At 39.2% G+C, this 19,356-nt stretch overlaps 4 protein-coding genes across 11 annotated transcripts in view; all 4 read right to left on the minus strand.

The window, feature by feature from the left end:
- lpcat4 (lysophosphatidylcholine acyltransferase 4) overlaps positions 1-2,522 on the minus strand; it is a 10,536-nt gene extending 8,014 nt beyond the window's left edge. Inside the window, exons 1-3 of one of the 4 annotated variants that reach the window (XM_025062872.1) lie at positions 1,632-2,522; positions 1,440-1,550; positions 1,028-1,125 (exon numbers count right to left, since the gene is read on the minus strand). In XM_025062872.1, coding sequence (XP_024918640.1) covers positions 1,028-1,117 — 90 coding nt within the window. In that variant the 5' untranslated portion in view covers positions 1,118-1,125; positions 1,440-1,550; positions 1,632-2,522. Of the gene's footprint in view, positions 1-1,027; positions 1,130-1,237; positions 1,417-1,439 lie in introns of those variants that run through there. The other 3 variants (XM_017033113.2, XM_008318210.3, XM_017033109.2) reach the window with 3 other exon arrangements.
- Positions 2,523-2,678: 156 nt separating this feature from the next.
- On the minus strand, positions 2,679-6,642 carry emc4 (ER membrane protein complex subunit 4). 3 transcript variants are annotated; one of them, XM_008318149.3, is made up of 6 exons: positions 6,559-6,642; positions 5,287-5,435; positions 4,575-4,689; positions 4,324-4,477; positions 3,894-4,054; positions 2,679-3,484 (listed from the first exon to the last, which is right to left on the minus strand). In XM_008318149.3, exons 2-6 carry the CDS (start codon positions 5,391-5,393, stop codon positions 3,449-3,451), a joined length of 573 nt encoding a protein of 190 aa, XP_008316371.1. In that variant the 5' UTR covers positions 5,394-5,435; positions 6,559-6,642; the 3' UTR covers positions 2,679-3,448. The 3 variants fall into 3 exon arrangements, with proteins under 3 accessions (XP_008316371.1, XP_008316355.1, XP_008316363.1); XM_008318133.3 differs by having other exon boundaries at positions 6,484-6,582; XM_008318141.3 differs by having other exon boundaries at positions 6,440-6,569.
- Positions 6,643-6,777: 135 nt separating this feature from the next.
- Positions 6,778-8,087, minus strand: LOC103384562 (ubiquitin carboxyl-terminal hydrolase CYLD-like). Its single transcript, XM_008318125.3, has 2 exons — positions 7,867-8,087; positions 6,778-7,786 (listed from the first exon to the last, which is right to left on the minus strand). The coding sequence occupies exons 1-2, from the start codon at positions 8,051-8,053 to the stop codon at positions 7,602-7,604; spliced, it is 372 nt and encodes a 123-aa protein (XP_008316347.1). The 5' UTR covers positions 8,054-8,087; the 3' UTR covers positions 6,778-7,601.
- Positions 8,088-8,237: 150 nt separating this feature from the next.
- LOC103384550 (ubiquitin carboxyl-terminal hydrolase CYLD-like) lies at positions 8,238-18,649 on the minus strand. Of its 3 annotated transcripts, XM_008318106.3 has the most exons (18): positions 18,538-18,649; positions 18,051-18,293; positions 17,328-17,445; positions 16,953-17,107; positions 16,061-16,516; positions 15,074-15,179; positions 14,753-14,875; positions 13,506-13,984; positions 13,228-13,393; positions 11,654-11,795; positions 11,415-11,537; positions 11,200-11,291; positions 11,012-11,075; positions 10,322-10,526; positions 10,128-10,236; positions 9,866-9,984; positions 9,329-9,536; positions 8,238-9,248 (listed from the first exon to the last, which is right to left on the minus strand). In XM_008318106.3, exons 2-18 carry the CDS (start codon positions 18,225-18,227, stop codon positions 9,064-9,066), a joined length of 3,027 nt encoding a protein of 1,008 aa, XP_008316328.1. In that variant the 5' UTR covers positions 18,228-18,293; positions 18,538-18,649; the 3' UTR covers positions 8,238-9,063. The 3 variants fall into 3 exon arrangements, with proteins under 3 accessions (XP_008316328.1, XP_008316335.1, XP_024918607.1); XM_008318113.3 differs by lacking the exon at positions 14,753-14,875; XM_025062839.1 differs by lacking the exon at positions 18,538-18,649 and having other exon boundaries at positions 18,051-18,531.
- Between the last annotated feature and the right edge of the window lie 707 nt (positions 18,650-19,356).

Consider the following 19,356-nt stretch of genomic DNA (forward strand, 5'->3'; position numbering starts at 1 on the left):
CTCTTCACTAATACAGTCACTATAAAGTCAAATCGTATTGCTTTTCAAAATACCTGCATGAAGTTACATTAGGAAAACTTTTTTCCTGTGTCTAAATCATGTCAAATACTAAAATGATTTTCATCATTCATAATCTTAAGGATAAGGATAGACTTATATTTAGTTAAATAGAATATTGGCTCATGAGAGGCTTACTTTTCAGCTAAACTGATTGATGAATTGCTCAATCAAATGCTTGAAATTCTGAGATTTTAAGAAGTCAGCATTTAGGAGAAACCAACTCCTCCCAAGTCAAATTACTGCCTAATTGGTTTCAGATAGCCGATTTTAGAGGCTAATTGAAGCCATTCAAGATAGCAGGTCACTCAAGTGTCAAATGTTGCAGCACCATCTCCGATTTCTGGCTTTGTCAGGGTTGTCGAAAGAAAACATCCTTTCCATTTGTTTATTTGAACCAAATCTACGAGAAGAGTGAGGAGATGGATTTACAACCACACAATGTTGGCAAACAATGTTGTAATTACATTTGAACTACTTTTATGAGGTGATATTTCTAATATATAAAACTATACTTTTCGACCAGTTATTACCTGTGATTGGAGATAATTGATTCCAGTCAGTAACCCTAATACAAGATCAAATATCACACGTTTCAATGACTGTCTAGATTTAACCAACAGTAAGTTACTCCTAGTTTAAGCCTCATTATGTACTCAAACAATTCATGTTACAACATAACCGTTTATAAATGTCCTGTTGTTGGAGTCGATATTAGAAACTTGAGTTACACAGAGATCGTGATAATAATTTTAATGGTGCCATACAACACAGTTCATCATGGCAGTGAGATGCTAACTAGCTTTAAATGCCAATTGACATGGTAATGATTTGGAAATTTACCAAAACAGTAAAAAACAACTCAATATTTTATCCAATTTTTTTAAAAACTTCCTGATCAACGGTTACAGTCGTGTCAGTGAAACAGATTTGGTTTTAGGCGAAGTTTAAATTGAAGTCGGACGGTTACCCTGATTCTCTCCACTCTGTTCAGCTTCACTTGGTGGACAAACGGATGTGGATATTCCTGCCGGGGTGACTGACCGCCGTTCTCCTCCATGACGACGACTTTCTCGGATTTTTTTAAGTAAAAGAACAAACAATACAAAAACAAAAACAAACAACCAACTCCAAGTCAAACACAAAAATGTGTTTAAAAAGGCCCTACTCTTTTACTTACGGATACTGCCGCTGCATTAACAACGGGTTAAACGGCTCGGCTTAAACGCAATGTATTTTCAAATGATGTTGCATTAAAAGAAAAAAGGTAAAAAGAAAAAAATAAAGATGAACTAAAAGTCACCCTCCCGTCCTTCACATGGCAAAACACACTCTGAGGAGTGTGAACGCCCATCCTCTCTTTGTAGCCTCCTCCTGCTCACCTGTCCCGCCCCTTTCACGCCTCCATACCCTGCCCAACAAGCGCGACTGTGGGCCGAGTCTGGCGGGTCAAACCGGTCTATGCCGGAGGAGATGAAGTGGTCCATCGAAGACTAGTTGTACCAGAAACCATAAATAAGAATAAAACGTATGTCATTGAGATGCTTCCTATTGAAATACTGCGTTAGTATCACCTTTGGACTTTCCGTCTTTCCTTCCTTGTCTTTCTATCCTTACATATTGTTTTCTATTTTCCTTTTTAAATCTTGGTCTAACTGCAGCGTCATGTTTAAACATATTAAACATATGTGTTGAGTTGACAGTAGCATCAGTATTACGGAGCCCCTCTAGGGACATATGGCGGGAAATAAATAATTATATTGTCTGCATTGTATATTGTCTGTTTGTTTCTCAGGCGTTAGCTTTAATAAATCAAAAACGAAAAAAACCCTTACTAACACATTTATTAGATAAGAAAAAAAAAATTCTTCAACACTTTTTATACAGTTGATCCATGACAAACCAAAAGCTGTGTAATCTTACTGGCCTCTGACCTACAGTTTTCAGACGCTATTGTTCTGGGAGCAGGGTGTTGCTGCAGATATCACATTTGACACAACACCCCACACACCCACAGGTTGAATATTTAGCACACTGAAGGACATTCAGTCTCTTTTACACTTTTATAGATAAAAAAGATTTTAAATGTAATTTAATGTATTTTTTGCCCAAACATTCTTTTCTTTGGTAACATGATATTCAAATAAATATGTATTTCAACAATTTAAAAAAATATCATTGTAGTGTGAGGCACAAAATATTATGAAGATTTCAAACAACAAGTCCTAAAGTGTTCCCTAAATCCCAGCTGTAACCACTGGAATAAATAGTTATAAAGAAGAGAGTTCAGTTTCAGTCTAAGTTCCCCTTTACCCCCCACCTTTCCCCAACACACACACCCATAAACTGAAGCAGTCTGACTCATCAAAATAGCAAGGTTTGGTTCAGGAGACACAGCTGATCCTAACTGTGCTGTTAAAATGTTACGTTAAAACAACTTAACCAGCAGCAGATGTCCTATAAGAGATTCATTTAGCTCAGGCTCACCACTCACATATTTTCTTTTAAATAATTTTGATTTACATAGAACAGTTTTGTTTGCAATTGTTATGCATGGGAGCAACCAGTGTTTGTCAATAGAAATCAGACGTTTAAAAAACAATTATCAACATCATTTCAAATGATCTAATAAGGTTTTATTTAATAGAACATTTCATAGAGCACATCAGTATAAATTAAACCATAAGTACATGAAACCAAACGACATGATAAAAATCCTTGTGAAAATGAAGCCTTTTACTATTAACTAACTATTAATTAGATGAGAGGTAAAGAAGATAAATGTCTGGGCTCTAATCTTTTTCTTTTACAGTTTTAGTTGCAAAGTTCTGTTAATTATGAAAATTGCTCCAGAATCTGCTGATGTGTTAGAGAACCTTAGAAATGTATTAATGAAATCACAGCAGACATAAAGCCATGAAGTTGTGGCTTAAATGCTAATAATTTTCATTTCATTGTAAAGTTTGTTTTAAAAAAAGCAGCTATGAGAACAAGGATGTTTTAAATGAACAGATAAAGTATATAACAAACCTCTGGAAATATTGAAATCCTTTAAGTGAAGTTGAATCATGCTCTGAGACAGAGTTGGACACAAACAACTTAGCTTCACTGTGCTTCAAGAAAGGCTTAGTCAAAATTTATTTTTGTGCCTAAACGTGTAAACATCTTTATTTAATTTTAACTCATTAACACAAACCTAACAAATCAGCCAGCGGTAGACCAGCAGTTCTTGCGTCGCCTGGAGCTTAGAATGTAAAAAAAATGATCGCAACGTGATTTGGTGAAGGCTGGACTTTCTGGTTGAATCACAGACTCTATCCCCGTACTTCATAGATCCACATTTTTAAAAAGTAAGCTAACTATATTTTTGATGACCAAAAAAAAATCCTCTTCACAAAACCATCCCTCCTCCCATGATCTCCATCCTCTGTAGAAAAGACAGAAAAACATAAACAGTTAACTTTACATACCTGTTCTTTACTACATATGTATATATCAATATATTTTTGGCTCTGCATGTCTTTTATAGTACAGTTTGATTTTGATTTTGTGTGTGTGTATATATGCATGCATCACAACTGAAGTAAACTTTGGGAATAAACTAGTTTACCTAGTAAACTCCCCTATAAACACAAGCCTGTTCTGTCCCCCTGTGTGTAAAAGTGAAAACAAACCAGATTGAAGGTTTCATGAAACCCAGAACATTCAGTTTAGAGGTTTCAGTTTCAGTTTCGAATGACAGTTAACCATTGGCTAAGCAGTGGCCACTGCTCATAAAAAGTCAGTCAAGTTAAGTGTGTTTCTTTACTGAGGGTGTTCAGCAGAGTTCCTTTTACCTGAGGTGGTTCTATGAATGCCAGCCAATCAGACGAGTGTGTGGGCAGTAGTCCCATCGATTGACACTTGTATATTGCTAACGCTGAGCCCAGCAGGTTTCCAACCAAATAGACAAGACCCTGGAGCCACTGCTGACTGGAGCTCTCCAACAGCTTAAAGGCTTGGATACAAGATGAACATCGACAAATAAGAAACATGAGGAAATTCTACTCAAGAACATTAAACAAAAAATTTCATGTCAAGAAACTCTGTCTATTTGTTGTGGTGGTAACATGTATAAGCCAAGGTTGTCGTACCATTTTTTCATGCCATTATTCTTCATACTATATTGAGTTAATGTGGTACCAAGGCTCCATTGCAGTATTCAAAAATACTTCAGAAACACTGACCATTATACCATTAAGTTGACTGTAAAAGAAAATCACTCACTGGCGGACATGGACATGAGTGCCTGGATGGGCCTCCAGGCCATCATACAGACCATCATGATGGGAAAGATGGAGATGGTGTTTCCAGACATGTACATGATGAACAAGTTCATGGGGATCTGCTTCAAAGGACCGAGGGCTACGTCCCAGCAACGCTGTTTAAAACAGACCATCGTGTTGGTGGTGGGTATTCAACTAAATCTCTAAAGAATGTCATATTAGGACTTAAAATGAAACTCTGTCTTTCCTCACCTTCTCCACCAGGTTCTTGTCCGTTTCTTGAATGCTGGTGTCTGGGACTGGTTTCTCAGAGTAGCCGATGGGGTAAACAACATCGCCTTGGCCGCCCTGACGCTCACTACGACTCCTGCAAAGCAAGCGATAAAGGGATGACTCCTGTTTTTATATTGTGGTGCAGTACAGGTGCTAAGTAGCAGCCTGAGAAAATGGCTGTGTTTTTATCCAAGAATAAACAATGTTTTGTTAAAGTCTAAAAAAAGTCTCCAGCTCTGGTTTGCCACTTCACTGACTCAGACCATTCATTTATAGGCCAAGATAAATGAACGAGGATTACACGATCATTATCATTGAAGGTCAAGTTTGATTCGTCCAGCCCAAAGTCACAAAACAGCAGCTTACAATTTATGCTAACAATACATAATAGAACAGACACTGAGCACACAATTTGGCAACACTGTGGAGGAAAAACTCCTACCTGTGACAACAAAAAGAAAAAAGGGAAAATGGATAGAAAGCAGAGGGGAGATATAAAGAGAGGGAGAGAAAGAAAGAGCAGGTACAACACTTTCATCTAGTGTTGGTACAGTCACACAAGTTATTAAAGTGCGAACAGTACTAAAGTAAGAAAACCTTTATCTTTTATGTTACATGTAGACATAGATAAGCTGAGTTTGAATTTATTAATTATCAATAACCATAAGATTAATGACAGCACTCTGTTCACCTTGTGTTTCCTACGCTCAGCTCCAGTGCCCACTTCAGCCTCCGGGCGCCAGCTCCTCCTCTTGTGGACAAAGCTCCACCACCTCCTTGCCCCCCTGGAGACGCCATGACCACTGACTTCACTGATGGACTTCAGAGACAAAAAGTAACCTGCAAAGAATAACAATGGTTAATAATAATACATTTTATTTCATAGGCACCTTATTGTCACCCGAGGACACCTTACAATGAATACAAAGATAACAATACAACAATAAAAACAATAAAACTATAAGAACAGGTTCAAATACAACAGTGGAATTGAGGATGAGTTTTGAGTGTGGCCTTGGGTTAAAAAGAAAAGAAAACAATATGACAAAGACATATTGTATTTCACCGTCTAATATACGTTATAATTGTAATACTGACCAAATCAAAAAGGTAATTGACTGCAAACTAATCTTCAGTAACCACTATAATGTCAGTGTGACTGATGACCCCTGAGCCACATAGAATAAGATAAGATTATAAGGTTAAGATACCCTTATAATCAAAACTCACATAGAAACCATGTATACAGAATAACATTACTAGTGGGGTTTAATCTAAATCTCAATGTATGACATAAATTAAATGTCTTAATCAAAACAACCTATCTTACGGTAAATAGTTTAATTTATATAACATCTCAATATATTTTATTTAAGCTAACAATTAATCAGATAATTCCCGTCTAAGATAGAAATGCATACAACGTATTTAGGGAAACGGCTCTACATTTGCATTGGGAAGACATACACATGTCAACAGATGACAGAGGCAGGCCTACTTCTTTAGAAGGTGATTTAAAGGAAGTAAAATAAATAACGTATCAGTTAAATCAAGTCAATCAAATTACGACTATGAACGAAATCTAGTTTAGGACACGTTTGGTGACCTTAAAGCAGAAAATTAAAAGAAATGTTATCTAATTCGGAATGTTCCTTTTTAGTAATAATCCCAGTAATCGGACTAAAGACCTGCACAGAAATGATGTTGGTCACTCGCTGCAGTGACCGCTTTACACGACGTTTAAACGACAAATTAAACGACGCAAAAAAGGACGTCGGTTTTGAAAACGGTCGTCGTGACATCAGACAAAATGCCATGAAAATGCGGCGGTTTCTTTCGTTTACCCCAGAGAAATATCAACAATGTCACAGTCCGACAGTTAATATACCTATTACGATTTAAAAGACGAAACAGTTGGCTGTGTTAAAGAAAAGACAGGTCGACGACCCTCTGCGTCACTCACTCAAGCAGCCAGCTTCCTTCTACGGCCCGCAGTGATGACGCAACGAGGCTGACTGACTGTCGGACGCCACGCTCTGCCTCTAGTGGTGCGGAGGGAAATTTCAATCTTAAACCAAATATTTATTATGACCGAGAGTCCGAATGTTCTAGTACAGCTATTCAATGACATTTTTTTCTGAATTTAACCAAAAAATAAAAGAATTAGAGGGACATAAACAAACCATATTAAACATTTATTGCTTGGAACAGTTACCTGTTTTCTGTAGCTGCTCACACAAACAAGCTGTCAGCAGTACAAGCACAATGGTTAAAACAATAGTGTTCAATCTATAGAAACAGTTTAAGGCACTATAGTTAAAGAAAACAAAAACAAAAAAACAAAGCAGTTATAGTGTTGGTTTGTGTTTTAGTTGTCAGTTTAGTACAGTGTACAATTGTTCAAAAAATGTAAGGTAAACTTGTATTTACTTGCATAATGTAATGAAATATCAGTTACTGGGACCTGACAATTTGGAAATAAATAATCATTTATACGTTTGGCTCTACAACATATTATGGAGACAATAAAATGTCATTCCATAGCTTTAACCATCGATGTGATTAAATATTACATGGAATATTTCACAGTCCAGAGATAATATACTTACGGCAATCAAAGATTTGGACATTTAGCTCTGTGACTCAGTCACATTTATATTACATATATACATATATGGCACAATTAAACACGTATCAGTTCTTCTCGACTGCCGTCACGTCTTCATGAACAGGATTTAGAATAACCATGAGCAGCTTATATTGGCTAATGATCCACCACATTTAAATTATAGGGATTTGTGACAGACTGAAAATGTGTTAAAATAGTATTTTTTTAATCTTATCCAACTCTTGGATTTTGCCATTATAATGATCTTTAGTTTAGTCAAAAGGAACAAACGAACCTTTGATTGTAAACAGAACATCCTTCACTTTTACTTTTAAAAAAACAAATCCTGAAAAAATCAGCATCTGTGAATCTAAATCACTTCTGTGTCTGTGGTCACATCACTTGTACAGGCTGAGCTCAGGGCTGTGGTACAGACACATGTACGAGTCACACAGCAGACGTCGCGTTGTCTCACGTATTGATGCAGCATCCACACGGCTCAGCTCCTCCTCTGACAAACTGAGGTAACGACCCACTTCAGGACACGACATCACCCGTGGGATGTTGAAACCGTTCTGACCACCTGGGTAAGGAACCCAAAAACAGATCTCAAGATTTCTGTTTCTGCATTATGCTTCCTTCATTTCCATTTAGCCCTCTTACCTTCTCTATCTGCCATGCTGTCAAAAAACAGCCAGTCTGTGTTGAGAGGCCCGTGCTTGATGAAACTCACGTAGTGACTTGTCTCTATGCATGTCACAGCAAAGAGAGACATTGTTCGGCGGGTGCAGTGCAGAGACCCGGACCATGGACCATCAGGAATACCCACTTTTACTGGGCTGTGGGACATCCTTTTCCTGTGACTGTGGACCTAAAAAAGTTGTTAAAATGATAGACTAGTGGTGCGGAGGGAAATTTCAATCTTAAACCAAATATTTATTATGACCGAGAGTCCGAATGTTCTAGTACAGCTATTCAATGACATTTTTTTCTGAATTTAACCAAAAAATAAAAGAATTAGAGGGACATAAACAAACCATATTAAACATTTATTGCTTGGAACAGTTACCTGTTTTCTGTAGCTGCTCACACAAACAAGCTGTCAGCAGTACAAGCACAATGGTTAAAACAATAGTGTTCAATCTATAGAAACAGTTTAAGGCACTATAGTTAAAGAAAACAAAAACAAAAAAACAAAGCAGTTATAGTGTTGGTTTGTGTTTTAGTTGTCAGTTTAGTACAGTGTACAATTGTTCAAAAAATGTAAGGTAAACTTGTATTTACTTGCATAATGTAATGAAATATCAGTTACTGGGACCTGACAATTTGGAAATAAATAATCATTTATACGTTTGGCTCTACAACATATTATGGAGACAATAAAATGTCATTCCATAGCTTTAACCATCGATGTGATTAAATATTACATGGAATATTTCACAGTCCAGAGATAATATACTTACGGCAATCAAAGATTTGGACATTTAGCTCTGTGACTCAGTCACATTTATATTACATATATACATATATGGCACAATTAAACACGTATCAGTTCTTCTCGACTGCCGTCACGTCTTCATGAACAGGATTTAGAATAACCATGAGCAGCTTATATTGGCTAATGATCCACCACATTTAAATTATAGGGATTTGTGACAGACTGAAAATGTGTTAAAATAGTATTTTTTTAATCTTATCCAACTCTTGGATTTTGCCATTATAATGATCTTTAGTTTAGTCAAAAGGAACAAACGAACCTTTGATTGTAAACAGAACATCCTTCACTTTTACTTTTAAAAAAACAAATCCTGAAAAAATCAGCATCTGTGAATCTAAATCACTTCTGTGTCTGTGGTCACATCACTTGTACAGGCTGAGCTCAGGGCTGTGGTACAGACACATGTACGAGTCACACAGCAGACGTCGCGTTGTCTCACGTATTGATGCAGCATCCACACGGCTCAGCTCCTCCTCTGACAAACTGAGGTAACGACCCACTTCAGGACACGACATCACCCGTGGGATGTTGAAACCGTTCTGACCACCTGGGTAAGGAACCCAAAAACAGATCTCAAGATTTCTGTTTCTGCATTATGCTTCCTTCATTTCCATTTAGCCCTCTTACCTTCTCTATCTGCCATGCTGTCAAAAAACAGCCAGTCTGTGTTGAGAGGCCCGTGCTTGATGAAACTCACGTAGTGACTTGTCTCTATGCATGTCACAGCAAAGAGAGACATTGTTCGGCGGGTGCAGTGCAGAGACCCGGACCATGGACCATCAGGAATACCCACTTTTACTGGGCTGTGGGACATCCTTTTCCTGTGACTGTGGACCTAAAAAAGTTGTTAAAATGATAGAAGACAGTTGCAGTACCACTTACTGGACAAAAGAGACCATCTTCCTCCTCAATCATCCCTAGGAAAATTGTCAACCTTTTTTGCTCAGTCAACTATTCATCCTCACAGGTGACCTTATGGCCTAATATTAGATTGAAACCCTGATTGATTAAAGTATGTGATCCTCAAGAGAACAACTCACTCCTGCTTCATTTGTTTAAAATCGGTTGGTAGAGAAGACTGCTGGCCACGACAAAAACACAGCAGCTCTCTCCACCTCTTACTACAGGCTGCATATACAGTACGAGTGGGTTAGTGGTGGTTACCTGTGTATTGCAGGTGCTGCAGAACTGTTTTGGACGACCTGGTGTGATGTCCACATCATCGTAACACTGCAGACACTCAAATTCAGCCGTGGCCTGGCAGATGCTGCACTGCCTCAGAGCTGAAAACAAAGATGGCCAACCCATTTAAACAACCTAACCAACATAGACAACTGCACAAAATAACACAATTTAGCAATAGCAACTGATTATTTTCACTGCATTTAAATCTCCCGTATAAAGGAAAAAGAAACACTCCTCTTACTGTCATCAAGGAGGTCAGTGATGTCCAGGCTGAGGGTTGGCAAGATGGCATCAAACATTTTAAAGTCTTTGCCAAACCTGGGCATGAGCAGCAGGAGACAGGAGGGAGCCTAGAGAATTAAAATATTATCAAAATAAAATCATAGGTGACTACTGAGTTACCGAATGTTTTCCTCTGATATTCAGAGTAGTTACCTCAACAAACTTGAGGCCGGCATGGAGGAAGGACGACTCCAGAAGTGTCTGGACACTAGCAACTCTCATCCGGGTGGACGAGGGTGACAAGAGAGGGATGGGGGAGTGCACTGGTGAGTTGGCTAAGTGTGAGCTGGGAGAGTGGGGCACAGTAGGTGGGAAGAGCTGGTAGAGGTGACACTCCTGAGGTTGCTGGGACATGGATCTGAGGAGGAGGGGTTAGATGAGACTATGACATTTTTTTGGAAACATTTGTAGTCCGGCTGAACAGATTGTCACAGTCTACAGCAGCGGTCCCCAGAGGGGGTGGAGGGTTGCAGAAAGGCAAATCAGTTTTAATATTTTACTTTTTTTGTGCCATGGTAAGGAAATTACAGTAACGTCATTTTATTTTCTGTATCTCTGAGTTTTGTAGGAATAACATAGTCTAAAAAAAGGCCAATGAGAGGATTAGTCCCAAATGTGAAAAACTTAGGAATCACAGGATTGAAGTCATTATATCAAATGATATCAATCTCTGTGTGTGGTAAAAGGTCAAAGGCAGAACCTGCTGTGTCATGCTTATGATTTTAGAGCCATCTGGTGGTAATAAACCAAATGACTGATCTTTATTTGTACAGTTGGTACAGTGCAAGAGAACTTGCAGAAAAGTTGCATCAAACATGGAAAAGAAACGCCCTCAAACTTTACCTGATCTTGAGGAGCGGCTCAACTTGGAGGAGCTGGAAAAGCCTGTTGAGGAATTCCTCCGGATCTGAGGGGAGAGAACAAAAGTAGGGTGTCTACATTCCTCGGTGTGACTGTGATGAGACACACACACAAACACAGGCAGGCAAATGCCTGCTGACAAAGGCCCAATTACTTAGGCAGAAACAGACCTTTCTCCTGGTTGGTGAAGCCGGTGTCACTGTTAGGGGCCTCCAGCAGGTGTCTCAGAGCCATGGTCTTACTAGCACACACATAACCGTACCTGAGAAACACAACAATTAACACAAAGTGTTTAAAGATCTGGTTTATTTGGACTGATTTGTGTGATGATCATGATGATGTTGGTGATAATTTACAAAACACGAGAGCGCAGGACGTTACAGACCTTCGGAGCGGGTTGACAATCTCACAGCGCAGCAGGTCTTGAGCCTGACTGGAGTCTGAGTCGGTTTTCAAGTCTGACGGCCAAAAGAGAACCCAGTCTGCTGAGCTGCAGCAGGAGAAAAGACTGGAGGCGAAGACAGAGAGATCACATTCAAAACAAACCTAACCAACACATTTATTTTATTAAATAAATCCTATTCTTACTGCTCAGTGTCTCCATGATAATAAAACACTTTATACCTAAACAGCGTGGCGTCCAGGTAGCAGGAGTTCAGATGACCCTGAATGCCTCTCTTACAGCCGTCATACAGCTGTCTGGCCTCCTCACCTTCCACAGGAGGTGTGTGCTCTTCCACACGCTCACTGCCCCATTCTGCAAAAGCTGAGAGACATAGGAGAATCGGTGAACACCTCAATCCCTAGTTACATCCCTCATCTAAAGAATACTCTTGTTTAAGTAATCGAGAGTTGATGCCAAAAGTGGACGTGGACTGAGCAGCTCCACATACACAATCAATGCCGCAACAGCATGCAATTCAGGCGGCGGTGGTGTGATTGGAGCTTGGGATGTGACGCTATAAAGCAAAAGAGTGTCTGAGGTGATGAAAAAAGACGGAAAAACTTTTTAGGAGGCATCACGTCACGACACCCAATCAGCAACGAGTTTACCCTGACATCACCTCCCTGTAGTAAGCAGAAGTTGTAGAGAATGGTGGACACACTTATCATCGCTGTGTGTGGACAATGACACCACTGCTTTGTTTTATCAGAACCAGAATTAAAAAAAGACTAAAGTCAGCTAGTAGACGGGACCCTCTGGTAAATTGTGAGACTTTGTGTGGCTTGTTTCACCACTGTCAGCCTGAGGTACCACTCAGACCGGCTGTTATCCAGTCAGAGCGCCTTGTTGCCACCCAGACATGGTGGCTTCTGGTACACTACGTACATGCCGGCTTATCATCGACGTGTGTGGGCACCAACACCTCTGCTATGCAAGAAAGAAAGTTGAATGCTCTGGTAAATTGTGAATCATTCTGTGGCTTGTTTTACTACTGTGAGGTACCACTGAAAGGTTGAAAAATGAGGGGATAAATAACTATCCTGCATGTCATTTTTCCCCACTGAGCATCTAGGGGCAGCGACAAGCGAAAGAGGCTATAATCAAAAAATGAACAAGCAACGCAATGTAGACATTACAAGAATTTGTTTTGCGTCTATCACTTTTGGTGTGAATGCAGCATTACACAAAGAGAGGATAGAGAGGAAGTTTTTTTTCAACCTGTTTCAACCTTTGTAAAGTAAATGATTCATCTCTTTTAAAAAGGAGATTTCCCTCATACATTACTGAAGTACCTTTCATGACTTCTACCATGTATGTTTTTGCACCACCAGTCTGATTTAAAATTAGACATGTTAATTTGAAGGTAAAAACAAAAAAATATATTGTTTGTAGCTGTGGTAAGTTCAAAGTCAACACATAATTAAACAAAAATGTCCAAACAAAAATGTTCAACATAATTATTTCAGAATGTGTTGGAAAATGATTCACAGTTCCCCCAAAATGTAGTTTAAGGCATTTTTAAATATTAATTATTTTGATTAAATAAAATTATAAATAGTAAAAGTCAACAAAAGTAAAAAGAATCCTAATAAGTATGCCGTAAAATAGTATTAACCCATCATAACAATTTGCAAAATGTTATCTAAAAGCTAGTTGCAATGGTCCATGAATACATGTAATAGTTCATTTTTATATGCTTCTGTTGTTTTGTTCTGATTTGTGGTGGAAATACTGTAAATGTTTGACCACCCACCTATAGAGTTGCACCGCTCCACTTGATTGAGAGGTGTTTCTGGGGCAGGGAACCTTGAGTCCCTTCTGCAATTTCGGAGTTTGACAAACAACCCCTTGTTAGGAGGACAACGAAAGTAGCGTTCGCCCAGGTAACTGCCATCTGTTCCTGCAGACAGTTCGTGATCCTGATACACAAACACAGTCGACACAGATGGACAGAAAATAAAGTTTCCTGATGTTGCAGGTTGGAATTGAATTTATAAATATTTTTAAAAAAAGACCACTGAGTGTGCTCACTAGTTCAATTCCTGCCACATGCTCAGAAATACCACTGATGTGTCCAATCCAGCAGATGACCCCAAAAATGGGTGGGTCATTCACTTCCACTAGCGAGCCCACCTCAAACTCGTTCTCTAAACACGCCTCGCCGATGTCTGTTGGAGCCTTGTGTCCATCTGGGGACAACAAAAGGGAGGAGGCAAAACTATGGATGCCGTTAGCGTGTGGCGATTGGTCGGTAATGCTGGTTGACGACGGAGTGCGGGGCTTCGGAGGAGGAAGAGGTGGAGGACGCGGTGACAGAGGTTTATGAGTGGGTTTTGGAGGTGGGAGTGGAGGAGGTTTCACCGCTTGCTTTCCGGGTGGGATCAAGGCGACCTTGGAGTTGTAGGATGGTGGCGGTGATGTTACAGTAGACCGGTTGACAGGTGGTGGCGCTGGTTTTGGCAGAGGTTTGTGAGACTGTGGTAGAGGACTTTGAGGCCTGGGTTTAGACTCTGGAAAAAAATCCCACATAAAACATGGAAGTTACTCAGGATACTTCTGAATTTGTTTTCCTCATGCCTCCGCTGGCAGCCATGTCTTTAGGTTGGATATAAAACATGATAGATCAGAGTGAGTTGTTTCCATGTGTAATAAGCGATATAAAGTTATTAAAAAGCACTGAGGCATCTTTTTTTTAGTGCACTGTCACAATATACTTAAAGATCCTATACTTGTATTTAACACTCGACGAACTATATTCAATAAATTCCTGTCAGTTACTTGATCTCAAGCCACAGGTAGGCAGGTCTGTCAGTCAGCCCTCTCTCATTGCAGAGCAGAGGCCAGTGGCTGACTTTCAGAACTTTGCAGAGGTTCGATAAGCTCAGTTGATAAGATAGGTTTTCCATAAAGAAATTGCCAATTGCTGATCTCTATATACTGAATGGTTTGCTTCCTCAAATACATACAACATACTGTATGACCAGTTGAGGTGGAAAAACAGCCAAGGTGAAGTTATCACACACATGCTACCTAATTTGGTTTGGACTGTTTACAACATGACATTAACACACTCTGAATGGCTGAATTTTACAAAAAAGAAAAGAAGAAATAAAGTTGTGAAAGTTGATAACTGCAGGTGTATTTTATGCTCAGATGTTATTTTCTGCAGAGAAAATATTTCCCTTTTGCAGTTTTAATTTTGTCCAAATCAAATGCCAAAGTGCACAAATGAGTTGATGTAAACAGACCTATTTGAACTATATCTTATTTCCTCATACCATGAGAATCGATAAGGAATTTAATTGATAAGTGATACTGATCATGAAAACAATTTCCATCTCTGGTTCCTGGACTGTCAGCAGTAAAAGTGTCAATGGATAAACTGTCTTCTGGCTCTCTGGCTGTGGTGAGAAACAAAAAGTTAAGTAAGTAAAAAGTTCAATCTCAGGTGTGTAGCAACCAATCATGTTGCTATACTTAATTTTCTGGTCTTGGACAACACACAAAGTTCTTGGTACCCACTTCCTGTACCTCCTATGACCACTTTTCTACAAGAATTTGCTAACAGAGCTAACCATCACTTCTGATAATTGCTGTACCTGCATAAACCACATTAAGAGGCAGCAGGAGTCCATAGAGAGGTGAAGGAATGTCGCAGAGCTTCTCTCCTCTGTAATGCCCGTCCCAGTTACCAGAAGGAGTGTCCTGTAAGAAGACAAAAGATACACCACAAAGGCTGACACAGATACAAATGACAACACAGACACAGGCAAACACAGGTTATAATCTCAACATTATATATTTGTGCGGAGAAACAGAAAGCAAAGCTAAACAAGCAGGTCATGACCTACTTTCATATTTAACCCCCTATTTGTACATAATCAGGAGGAGAGTATTTGTAGCAGTTTTGACAGAGTAGCTCAACATTTGAGTTTAAGTGAGGGTAAAGAGAGATATACTACAACCCGTCCTGACCTGACGTACTCTGGGACTGATGGTTTGTGTGTACCGTTTTATTCTCCAACACAACTAACCTGCAATGAATCTCAAAGATTTCAATTCGCGGAGAGTAATTAAAGTATTCACCTGGAGGACATGCTCTGATCTGACCCTATCCCATCTCTGCTTTGACACCAACAATTCCCATGTTCACTTTCACAACACCCACAAATCTCCTCTAGAGTCTTCCTCTTCTCTTCTTGCCTGGCAGCTACATCTCCAATACCCTTCGTACACCATCGGCACTCTCTTTCCTCAGCTCATGCCCAAACCCTTTTCAACCTCCCGTCTCTAATTTTATCTTCAAATTGCTCCACCCTAACTGTTTGATCTGCTAATTTCTGATCGTGTCCATCCTGGTCACACACAGAAAAACATCTCATCTTATTGATTTTACTTCATTTATGTAAAAGCCGGATAAATTACAACTAAGGCCACTTTGAAAAACTGTCTTTAGCAAGTTTTAAGCAAGTTCTATCAAATTTTGTTTGAATTATAATATAAGGTCAATGAACTCGGAATTTAAGCAATTTTTAACACCTTATTACCTTACCATGTTTTAAGCCTATAGAAAATAAACTACTGACCAGCAGTATGCCGACGTAGGTCCCTGCAGAGGGGCGACCAGGCAGGAGGTCACAGAAGCGCACCTCCCCAGCATAGACAGTTTCCTCGGGCTGGAAGGTAACACGCTGGCCTATGGTGAATGTCAAAGCCGGGTCTGTCGTTCTAGGAATGATGCTAGGACTCAGTGGACGAGGGCTGCTGGACCGAAGTTGGTGACGGCCTTGCTGCTGTTGCGGTGGCTGCAGCTGATGGCTCGTCCGGCTGTTGTTACTGCTGTTGCTGCTGCTCTGATGCCCATTGCTGCGGCGCTGCTCCCGGTCACGAACTTTTTCCTGGATGTTGGGGTCGCTTTTACTTGGCCAGTGGCGTAGTCGGATGTCACTGATGGGCAGGAACAGGGCGCAGCCTTCGGGGCAGACAAACAGTTGGTGGCCTTTGTAGGAACCGTTGCTGACTCCTTTACCTGCTGCTGAGCCCTTCAGCAAAAAAAAAAAACAAAAACATAGAGATAATCAGATTACAAAGTGTTATGAAACATGTCTGATAAAACAACTTCCCATGTCTATTGTGTTGAAGAACTTGCTAAATTAATACTGTACATGCACAAAGCCAAAAACACTACTGAAAAAGTGAAAAATCGCCATTTTGATATATATATATATATACAGTATATAAAATATAGTTATCTAAAAGGGAAAAACCACAAACGAGACAGTTAGTTTCATCAGCTCAAATGAGGTAAGAGTTGTTGAATAAATTAGCTTCCAGAAATTAACCACAGTTTCCTTGAAACTACAACATTACTGCTTTATTAATTATTTTTGCTATTTAATGTAACTCAAATTAATCTAGATCAAACAGCACATCACATGCACATGTCACATATCCTAATAAGACATTGTACAAGTTTACCTTGAGTTGCACTCCAAAGTACACTCCACTTCCTCTGTTCAGAGGCCCAATGTATTTTAGCTCTGCCTCTGCTAACTCATCTTTTTGGCCGATTTGCACCCAGAGTGGGGAGTCAACAGCTAATGTTGCCAGCTGCTGCAACTTTCCTTGGTCATCTAAAGATGTGCAAGACAATGGAAAATTTGAGTGATGCACAGAAAACGTTCCACAGTGTTATTGTAATTATGTCTACAGTTATGTTGTGTATATCACTATTACATTTTCTATACATTTAACTTCACTACTGAACCCCATTTGGTAACATTTCTCATACAGTAATGTTGGCAAATAAACTTTTAGTCCCACACTCTTAATGCACGACTCTTGCCCACTCACTAATGAGCTTCAGACGGGCCTCCAGATCAGTCACAGCCTCCAGCAGACCACCATGTTCACTCTGGATTTCCAGCAGGAACTTCCTCTCTATTTTTACCATGACGTTATTGTCCAAAACCTGCAAAAAGAAAAAAACATAAACAGCAGGAAAAAAAAATCAGAGTTAATGTGAAAGGAAAGCAAGACCACAGCGACACCAGTTTCACTTACAGCATAATTTAATGCATAGACATTTTGATACATTTGTGATTGATAATGTGATTGATAATACATAAACACGTAGTTTTTCAGCTATAGCATTTACTTTTGCACATTTGTACTTTAGCTAGGGCTACACCTATTTCTACACTAATATGATACAATTATCAGATAATTACAGGTGCTGTTTTATTATCACGTCAATCAAATTGAAGTTAAAAACTATATATTTTTATAGTTAAAAAATACTCGGTACTATTTTGTGTAGTGACAAACTTATAATGTTATTTATCAAATAAACCGTGGTACAATTGTCACATACATGTCAACTAATTTTGTTTCTCCCCAAAACAGTGCAGCACATCCGGTCTACTTTCTGGACCTAACCAATGGCCTTATATTTTTATTCTATGCATTACATTAAATGACTTTGCAGCAAAAATCAAAACAAAACTGCGTTTTTTTCTTTGTCTTACTTGTAATATCTCAGGACTTTATTTATTTTTAAACAGTTGAACTTCATACCTTCACCCAAACCCAGTCGCCTTTGGTCCTGCTCACATCCTGCTCTTGGCACAAAAACCCCCGCAGCAACCGGATGGAACCTTCCACCTGATCTTGGACCCTCAGATCCGTAGAGATCGCGAAAACTCTGGGGGGGCGGCGCTTCCTTCCTTGGTCGTTATTAGCCCCTGACATCATTTTCTTAACGAGATTTCTCTATGTAATGGTATCTGTTCACATCTTCATGTTATTGTTTTCTATCTCCTGCCAAAATAAAAAAATACGAAATTGATCAAAATGGCCGAACTTTGTCAATTCACCTGCAGTGACGGTTACGCCAGGTAACAACAATGAAGTAATGCTCGCATTAAAACTTTCTTCGTTCGAGTTCCACAAAAACAAAACAGCGGAAACACCACGAAATAACTCTCCACAAATTCGACGTTCTAACCAAACAATTCACTAACTTTTTGACGAACGAACTGGGCCGTTAGTTAAGTACACTTACCCGCACAGAGCGTAAACATTTCCCCGTTTCATTTAAAACAACACACCGCACCGAGCTGCCCTGCAAAGCAGGAAGCGTAGTGACCGACAGCGACCACAGCCAATAGGAAGTGAGGAAAGTTGAGCGGACAGGGGACTCAGCCAATGAAACGGTGCATGGGTGTTTCCGGTACATGGGGAAATTCCAGAGCGTTGACAGGCTTCTTTAAATATGCAAATAGGAGGAAGCTGGTGCACGCAAACAAATCAGTTAATAAACAACGTAAGTGGAATACTTAAATTTAATTAGTTCATAAATTAAATAAAAATATTTCCCATAATTCATATTTTTCAAATATTCACATTTTACATTCCCTAATACATATATATACATATATAGCATATAGTTTATAAGACAGAAGGGGAGATCCACGAAAACGTATTTGGTTAGTTTAAGAAAAAATACAAAAAATACATACATAAAAATACACAAAACATTTAAAAGTGCAAATGTAAATGTGCATTTAACTATTTTAAATGTCAATTGATTTAGACACTATAATGACACTGCTTTATTAAGGACATGGTTAAGCTATTCAACTTTCTAATAATAGCTACAGACTTCTAGCATCTTAGTTAATTATGTTTCTTAAATCATGGAATTGTGTACCAAAATTGCAACACAAAGTCAAATTAGCTACATACCCAACATTCTTTTTGCCAATGGCCCATGGTTTAGCAAGATACTCTCTTTTTGAAAACAGTTTATAAGTAGTCCTGTAAGGATGGGAAAAAGGCTGTAGGTTCCATCTCTTTACCTTATGTAGACCATATACTGTGT

This window comes from Cynoglossus semilaevis, chromosome 1 (genome assembly GCF_000523025.1).
Source record: "Cynoglossus semilaevis isolate Cse_v1.0 chromosome 1, Cse_v1.0, whole genome shotgun sequence".
NCBI classification, from domain to species: domain Eukaryota; kingdom Metazoa; phylum Chordata; class Actinopteri; order Pleuronectiformes; family Cynoglossidae; genus Cynoglossus; species Cynoglossus semilaevis.